Source organism: Cyprinodon variegatus, unplaced genomic scaffold (genome assembly GCF_000732505.1).
Source record: "Cyprinodon variegatus isolate N-32 unplaced genomic scaffold, C_variegatus-1.0 Scaffold79, whole genome shotgun sequence".
NCBI lineage: Eukaryota > Metazoa > Chordata > Actinopteri > Cyprinodontiformes > Cyprinodontidae > Cyprinodon > Cyprinodon variegatus.
Window position 1 is genome coordinate 853369 of NW_015150532.1, and position 9401 is coordinate 862769.

Below are 9401 nucleotides of genomic sequence, written 5' to 3' on the forward strand. Positions count from 1 at the left end.
AGTGTCTTAAAGTGGATTATTTGGATGACCACTGGAGAAGTCAGAAAGACAGACGTAAAAAAAGAGATCAAATTTAAGTCAGATATTTTCATATTTTAGTGACCTTTATTTGTTTTTTGTTTTTTTTATTTATTCATGAATGTTAATCAGAGAATCATTATACTATTATATCTTTTATGTTGGTAGAAATGCTAAACAACTGTGCAATTAAAAATTTTACGGATAAAGAATTACAGGAATTTATGCAGTATTACAGGCTTCAGCATCCATTGTGCAAAATGTAAATGTTCAACCTGAACAAAAAGTTGTTTCTAAAAGGTGTAACGTCTAACTGTATATTTCTTCCAGAGCAGCACTCTTACAGATAGCATACAACACATCTCATTAAGTTTTGTTTTTTTATTCTAAGTAGACAAAATCACTTAAATTAAAAGTAAACTAATGGAAAGAAATTGCTGCTGTAATCTCTTATTCTTTTAATAAGCTATGCAACTTTGTATGACCCCCGGTTGGATACAAATTTAATGTTGGTGTGTGGTCTCAGTGAGCACATCTAATGGTACTCACAGTGGTCGTCAGTGAACTCAGGGGTCTTGTGTGTTTGCCCAGACACATGAAAAATTAGAGGGGGAAAAAAAGCCATACCAGCCTTAACATAGTCTTGGTATAACAGTCCCACAAAATTGTTTCAACCATAACAATCTTCTAAAGCTTAGCGAATATAACAACTTTCAGGATACTTGTCTAATGTGCCTGAATGTCTATAAACTAAATCATGAACTATGTGATCTCATTCCAATCTGTGCACCTATGCAAACCTTTACCACTAGGAATAAAAATCTATATTACTAAATTTAAATGCACAAGCTTTAGTATTGTGTCCAGGGGATCATAGATTACAAAATGAGCATAATTAAAGACTAAAGATGTCTTTCTATCGCCCTTTTTAAGGCCGAACTAAAGACTTAACTCCTTGCAATGTATTTTTAATGTACTGATATATAATAAATCCATAAATATATGTATTTTGCTCTGTCTATTAATCTTATTGCTATTGATTTTAGAGCATACTATAAGGATATCTGGCCAATATTCAGACATCCCCTATTAAAATCTTAAAATAGCCTGCTTGGCGGGACCCTTTTTACTATTCTGATTGTGAAAACTTGTCGTATACATCGTGCACTACGTTGCAATCCGTGAATGATGTGTGAATAAAATAAATAAATAATATTTATACCTTTTACTTATGGAGGGTTTAGTCCAAGAGAAGGTGTAGCTTTAAGCAAAAGCTGTTATATTAAGTTTCCAGAAAGAGAAAAAAAGAACTTAAAAATGGCGCCTTCTGATTCTATTTGTCCCTTTTTTTTCCTTAGATGGTCATAAATTGATCAAACTAAAAGAAAAGTGGTAAATATGATTAAATACTTAAACTATACTGATAGAGGGAAATGTGCAGTTTTATCTAAACTGTTGTTAACCATTTGAGCTGTTCAGTAACAATAAGATGCTTTCCTGATATCATGGGTGCAAAGGTCGGACACCTGTGGATTTTGACTTATCTCCCTGAGCTTCCCTGCTTAGCCAGAGCCGTAATGCAGACGAGGAACATAGATTTGTTAGTTTGTCATAAATATCCGTATAAAAAAAAAAAAAACAGTTAGCAGCAATCACAACAGAAAAAAAATATGTAGGAACCATCCAGAACAGAGAGGCGCCTCATGAGGCGGAGCTGCTGGCCTAGTAATCATGAGGCCCTGCATTTGAACTCAGCTCTTTGGGGGCTGTTAAAGGCGGCTAACACCGCTCCAAAAACACAGCATCCAAATACTCATTTCCAGACCAGTTGCACAATAATTTTAGCTTGTTTTCTTTTATTTTTCTTCAACTATTTTAAACATAAAAAGGCTCACTGGAGTATTTCAATCGAGGTAAAAAACCTCATAGCAACCAACTCATTTTTCTGCATGCAAAGAGATTTAGAGTTTGAGTTAATTTGACAATATTAAGAGTTAGAAATCCATGACTAGGCTCTTTTACCTTAAGGGAGGCATTCTCTGTGTATTAAATAAAGGGAAATGATTGCAGCTTGTATTCCTGAATGCATGAAGGTGTTTTTTCAGTGCAGAAATGTTTCTCAGCATAGGTAGTTTTCCACTTTCCAGTACTACAGGTCCTCTGTGTTTGTCTGTGCATGTGCAGAGCTTCAGCCAAGCGGGTTAGGAAAATAAACACAATGCTCTTACAGCTGCAGAACCTGTCCTGGAAGTTTACAACCAGAAACAAGAATTGGAAGTATTTTTCCAGAGTTTTTTTTTTTGAGTGATAATTTTGCAGCATTTAGTGTTCTGATTTGGTTGCCAGGCATAAATTATTGTGTTAAAATATTCTCTTGTTAGGTTTCTCAGTGAGCTGATTTGGTAAAAATAAGACGCTTCCATTTGGGAATGATGTTTTTAGACTGCTGTGCTATGCTGGGTGTTACCTAAGCCTCCAGCATGAGCATCAATGAGTGAAGCACCAACTGCTGTTGCTGGGTTCAAACCCAAATCTGCTGCAGCCTCTGGAGTCAGGCCTTCTGCCAGCGGACTCCCTGGAGAACACGTCAGGCTGCCTGGATGGGAAATTATTAAAAAGGGAGAGAAGATAAGGATCAAAGAGAATAAAACGAATTAGTGAGAGAGAAGTGGATTTGTGTTTTTTTAATAGATGTTCTTGCCTATTTTGGAGAAATTGTTTTCCAGGAGATCCTCCAGGCCAATGCTAGTCCAAAAGCTGGGATCCCATCCATCTGGAGGGCAGTAGGTCCATTTACAAACTAGAGTACATAAAGATCTGAGGAACAGCATGAGAAAAAGATCATCAAGTATTCAGCAGCACTTATCATTTCCTGCAAAGGCAACAGGATCAAAACATTTGGATCACAGTAAAACAGACTGATTAGTCCCATTTCTCTAAATTTGGAAGAAAAAAAAAACCTTGAAATGAGATCGGCCTCCTTAAAACAAACAACCATATCAGGAAACAGATTTTCCATAGAAAGAACAGTTTGGGATCTACAGTATATAATCACATTAAAAGAACGCACCAAGCAAGGTTTTTTTTGTTCTTGTTGAGATTTCAGTGTATTTTAGTTTAAAGCTATAAACATACATGAGGTTTGTAACAACATATAAGGGACACAGCGCTCGGTCGAGATCAGATATAAACCGAGGTTTTTGGCCTGTCGGCAGAATGCTATGAACTTAGAAAGAGGGGCATGGTGTTGGCAGTATCATGCTGTGGGTGTGCTTTTTTTCAGCAGGATCACCAAAGCAGGTGAGAGTCCAATACTGGAAAACTACCTGCAAGAGGAGAGGTTCTCAAACTGGAGGTCAGGACCACCTGAGGGATTGTTGGACATCAAGTCTGGGGTCATAAGATGGATTTCACAGTTCTTTTTATATGATCCATGAGCCGTATGGAGGGACAAAATATATCGTCAATTAAATGGGAAAATAAGTAAGGATTCAAACCGGTCCTTGAAATTCTGGAAAGTTTCCTAAAACAGCCTAAAAAAAAAATCCTTGAAAGTAGCTGCAAAATACATAACAGAAGTAGCTGGAATTAAATCTAGTCACTAACGGCCTTTTCATTATAAATATGTGCAAAACGATGTCAGTTTCCATCTAATTTCAAAAATCTTTTTTTTCCCTATTGCAACATTTCCATTAAACAAAAAATACAGTTAAGATTGTATGTTAATACATTTGTTTTATGTGAAAACTCCCCAAAAAAACATGACAGCGGAGGATGTAAATACATGAGATATATCCATGTTTCAGACGCGGCTCTAGTGCTCATCCTCACAAACTAAATGTAAAAAATAGTCCCCCCTATAAATCCAAATATGCAGCGGCATCGTCCTCCAACTCAGTAAGGTCCGATTACAAATCATGTGACTCGTGCGGTGAAAAAAAAAACTGTTTCATCGCAATTTAGCAAAATATTAAAATTTTGATACAACCGAAAAACCATCCCTATGAAGTGTAAAAACCTTTAAACTAAAAAACATTAGTTTATTCAAAATTGCAGTGTTTCCGTTTGGCAAAGAAAATTGGTCCTGGAAAGTTCTGTAAAGTTTTTGAATTTGTGTGAGAAACCTGTAGGTGAATGTGACATTTATTTATCTAAAATATGTATGGAATGTAGGGCGACAGACTGGCTATACAGAATAAGTGGAAGAAGACGGACAGATAGATAGTATGTATTTTTAGGGGGTTCCCTGTCTGCTGTTTTTTTTATTTTTGGGGTCACAAGCAGACATGTTTGGGAATCTCTATGCTAGAGGCACCAAGAGATTTTTTTTTTTTTTTTCAATCTCACAGTTATGCATTTCTTTGTTTTTTCCATATTAAATCACAATAAAACTGAGTAAAATACAATGAAAGGTTGAAAAATTATGAATTTGCATAAATGTATTCTTTATGCATACAGAAAAAATAACAGAGCAGACCTTGTTAAGGAACCTGTAGCTTTCCAGGACAAGAAGTCTGGTAGATCGAAAAAATGAGCCGCTCTGTCCCAACAGCTTTCCTTTAGATTCTGACAAAGAGACAAAAAGAATCTGTAGTTTCTAACCACTGATTTAAAAAGAGATGAAAACATATCTGTACGGTATTAGCAGAACATTACATTTTCTGTGTGATGGATGCAAACCAATGCATTTGGGAAAATACAGTCCTCATGCAGATGGTACCTCATCTATTTTCCTGAACTTTACCAGACAGTTCAAAGAGCAACAATAAAACAAACAGAGTGCAGCGGATGGATCATTGACCTTACTCACCTCTTTTAGCCAGAGAAGCTTTGGGGGTTGCAGTTCTTGGGACATGACCCCCCCGACCCTGCTCAGGACCCTGTGTCCGGTGTTTGTTATCCGAACTGCCTGCTCTGCAGCACGATGGTCCATCCACATCACCACGTTCTTCTGTGGGTCCCCTGAAAAAATAAAATAAAATCAGGAGAGACCAATACCTTCATTTAGTTAGGATAGATAAGACATGAATCTACTCATTAATCACTACTGTCACTACAGTGTAACACCATTACAAGCTGCTTGTTTCATCTAGCTGAGAACCTTGGCCTCAGTGTAAAATAATGATTTCTCCTTTAAATCATCAATGCAGTTTCATATGATATATCAGACAGTTGGACTGAGCAAAGATCTTTATACTCAATACAGCCCACAGACTAAGGACTGGAAATGAAATGTAGCAAACTAACACCTAAACACTCACCCTCCTGAGTGACTGGAACAGGCTGAAAGCTTTTATCCAAAACCACAAGAGAGCAGGTAGCATCAAAGCCAATGCCCCGAACCTGGCTGCTCTGCACACCACTGGTAACTTTCTGCAATCAAATAGTGACAATTGGAAAACTGCACATAATAATACCACTAGTTACTGTAAACTGAATAGGGAGGATCAAATACAAGATCAAGTGTTGTCCCATCATTTGTCATACATATTATACAGAAAAATTACAAAATTAAATATATTTCCCCCAAAAATTGCAACTTTGAAGGACCATGAGATAAAAAAAATGCCCTCTCAACCAGGTGTGTTTTAATGCTAGCAAATTTGCAGCTAATTGATAATGGGCTAATATAACATATTAACACCCAATCATTGTGTTTTTGGATAATGTGGTGCTAAATCGATGTCAAAATGTCAACAACAAAAAAAGTGCTAATCACTAATGAACATGTCAGGTGTGCTTTCACATAACAAATACCCAATTAAAGCATTAGCTAAAGCAAACTAATAAACTGTTTAAGGAAACTATAGGAGCTAGCCAGAATAATAAGTAAATGTTAGCTTACGCCAACAGAATGCAAAATATAAAATAGGATACTTAGGAAAATATAAGTAGTGGAAAATGGAACAACATAAAGGAAAACTGTTAGCACAGCATCATTTTCATTTCATTTTGTATCATTTTCGTTATGACCCATTTGTATAAAAAAAAAATCAAAATAATTTGTTTTATTAAGACAATTTATCTTTTTGATAACTTTTATCTCAGAATTCTGACTTTGTTCTCAGAATTCTAATTTTAATCTCAGAATTCTGTTTTTTTTTCTCAGAGTTCATACTTTTTTCTCAGAATTATGACTTTAATCTCAGAATTATGACTTTAATCTCAGAATTATGACTTTAATCTCAAATTTCTAAGTTTAATCTCAGAATTCTGTCTTTTTTCTCAGAATGCTAACTTTAATCTCAGAAAACTTTTTTCTCTAAATTGTGACTTTTTTGCAGATTTCTAACTTTAATCTCAGAATTCTGACTTTAATATAAAAATTCTGACTTTTTTCTCAGAATTATGACTTTAACCTCAGAATTATGACTTTAATCTCAAATTTATAACTTTAATCTCAGAATTCTGACTATTTTCTCAGAATTCTAAGTTTAATCTCAGAATTCTGTCTTTTTTCTCAGAATTCTAACTTTAATCTCAGAAGACTTTTTTCTCTAAATTGTGACTTTTTTGCAGATTTCTAACTTTAATCTCAGAATTCTGACTTATTACACTTTTCTCTAATTATTTTTGGACCATTTCTTTCTCTGATGTCTTCCTACCTTGACCACTGAGCAGCATTTCTGCCATATTTCTGTGGAGGACTGGACATAGTGATCAGGCTGGGGACTCCAGATGGAGATGGGTTCCTCTGCAGTGGTCCTCAGGAGTCCATCTCTAGTCACCAGTGCGGCTCTCACACTGGCAGTGCCCACATCCACTCCAACATAAAACACCTCTGCCATGAGGAGGAGCTGAGGATCCTCCAGTCAAATATTAACCAGGATGCACTGTCCATGTCAAAAGGCAGAGAATAAATTTAATCATCACACACTAGATCCCATTAAATGTATGCATTCTATCTACTCTTCGATTAGCATTAATTTAACGACTTATTTATTATTTAGAGAGGAAAAAATAAAGACTAAAACTATAATTTCAATACATATTTTCTGCAGCACTGTTATCATTGCGGACACTTGTGTCCTCGGTTTAGAGATAACAGGGCTGCAGATTTTCAGCAATCAAAGGCGCAGATTATCCTTTAATCACGCGTGAATAACAAACAAATAACGGCGTTTTGCTCCCACACTACGGCAATACTTTGAAGCCTTCCCCTAAGGACAAATTATCAGTTTAAGGCAGAAAAAAAAACGAGCAAAACTGTACAAGTTCCTACCATTCCGTAAAAATTCAAAAAATATCCACTGGACTTGGTTTTCAAGATCTTGAAAACCAAGTCCAGTGGATATTTTTTGAATTTTTACGGAATGACTATGACCTGGATGACTGAGAACCTTCATCAGCAAGTTCCTACCATGAACTTTGATGTGTACAGAACGGTGGATAAGACGGAAGGCGAAAGCGCCCAAAAAGGGGGGAGTCGCTTTTTTTGGTCACCTTTCGTTGAAGCGGAAAAAACGCAGAAATCATTTAGTCTAACGAAGCCAGGTGGAAATAAATTATTTTCACGTGCAGAGGAGTTGTTAGCTTTGATATGGGTTTTATAGAAAATATATATTTTTAAATTGTTTATTTACTGATTGATCAGTTGATTTACCTATGTATCTATTCATAACATCTGCTATAATGGGGAGTAGTCTTGATATACTATTTTTGGGGAACCTTTAAGAGATCAAGCATGACCTTATTTAAGCTTTTAAACTCTTTAGCTCTAAAATAAATATTTATCATATAGTTATATCTACATTTTGGAAGCAGACACCTTTGACCTAAATTCAGGCAGAAAATAAGATTAAAAATGTGTGTCTGAGGATGATGATATTCTGTGACATGATGAAGGTTTCTGAAATGCATCACCAGTCTCTAAAAGTCATTTATTGATGTTTTAATTCAATTCAGTTTATTTATATAAAGCCAATTCACATTACATGTCGTCTCAAGGCACTTTAGAGTTCAACAGATCATACAGTCAAATTGATTCAAAGTTTTCTATCTAAGAAAAACCAGTTGATTGCATCGACTCATTGACTCGAATGCAATCCCTCACACTAAGCATGCTTGTAGTGACAGTGGAATGGAAAAGCTCCCTTTTAACAGGAAGAAACCTCCAGCAGAACCAGGCTCAGTGTGAGCAGCCATCTGCCAAGACCAACTGGGGTTCAAGAAGACAGAAGCAGACATACAAAAAGCAGCTGTAAAAGGCGGCCCCGTCCAGGAAACACACAGCCAGGCAGACAAGCTCCGAGCCAACCCTCATGTCAGAGGATGAAGAGAGCACATCCAGCCAGTCACAGTCAGAGAAACAGGACTACACCTGAAAACAGGCAGATCTCCAACATCTATAAACAAAGGTATTGATGGCAGCAGCTCAGCTGATATTTCTCTCCAGGATGGAGTCACAGCCAAACTCGAACAGACGAGGCAAAGCTACTATGAGAAAAAGCAGAGAGAGCATAACGTTAGAGATTGAACTAACAGATTCTGCAGAGTAGGAGAATATATATAGAATGAAGCAGAATGATGAAATAGGGATATGTCCTCCAGCAGTCTAAGCCTATAGCAGCATTACTATAGAGATAGCTCAGGATAACCTGAGCTGCTCTACAAGCTTTATCAAAAAGGAAAGTTTTAAGCCTACCATTAAAAGTAGATAAGGTCTCTGCCTCACAGACTTCCAGCATACCAATAATAAGTATATGACCTACTAAACTTCAAAATGGAATCCAAGTGGGGAAAGATTTGCAATAATTTCTGCTTAGCAACATAGTATTGTGCAAGTTTTACAAAACTCCTTATATCTTAAAGTATGTTTCAGATATGAGCTCAACCTTCTACTAGTACTCTAAGCAAACAAATGAGAGAAATTACTATAATCATCCCTGCTGGAATTTGACCTAAATTCAACATACAATAAAATTCAGACTATGAGCCTTGTTTGTTAAAACAGGTTTATGAGCCCTGCAACTGTAAAGCAATACAAAATGTAATATACAAAACGTTTTGAGCAAGTGGTAGTACAGATAGCTAATGAGCTATTTTAGTGTTTTATATATATACATTTAGGAGGAAAAATTGATGGGGTAACATTAAGCTGAGCTACGGAAGCCTACTGAGTACACTGATCAAAAATAATCCAAATTTTACTCAAATTAAGTTCATGCAAACACAAAATTAGAAATAATCAATACAAATGTATTGTCCAGTCCTTACTTTAATTTAAAACTGCCTTTCTCTTATTTTCTGTTGAATCTGTGATATTTATCACAAAAACCTGTAAAAATAGTAAAGAATCTCTGTATATATTTTTAAAAATAAAAGAAACGTATAAACAAATCATGCTTTTCTGTTTATATAGTGGTAATAATATATTATCTACT

General features: G+C 35.9%; 1 protein-coding gene across 1 annotated transcript in view; it reads right to left on the minus strand.

The window, feature by feature from the left end:
• fggy (FGGY carbohydrate kinase domain containing) overlaps positions 1–7429 on the minus strand; it is an 18751-nt gene extending 11322 nt beyond the window's left edge. Inside the window, exons 1-7 of the mRNA XM_015372983.1 lie at positions 7379–7429; positions 6624–6851; positions 5280–5391; positions 4829–4980; positions 4496–4584; positions 2720–2835; positions 2486–2614 (exon numbers count right to left, since the gene is read on the minus strand). Coding sequence (XP_015228469.1) covers positions 2486–2614; positions 2720–2835; positions 4496–4584; positions 4829–4980; positions 5280–5391; positions 6624–6806 — 781 coding nt within the window. The 5' untranslated portion in view covers positions 6807–6851; positions 7379–7429. The remainder of the gene's footprint in view (positions 1–2485; positions 2615–2719; positions 2836–4495; positions 4585–4828; positions 4981–5279; positions 5392–6623; positions 6852–7378) is intronic.
• Positions 7430–9401: the final 1972 nt, after the last annotated feature.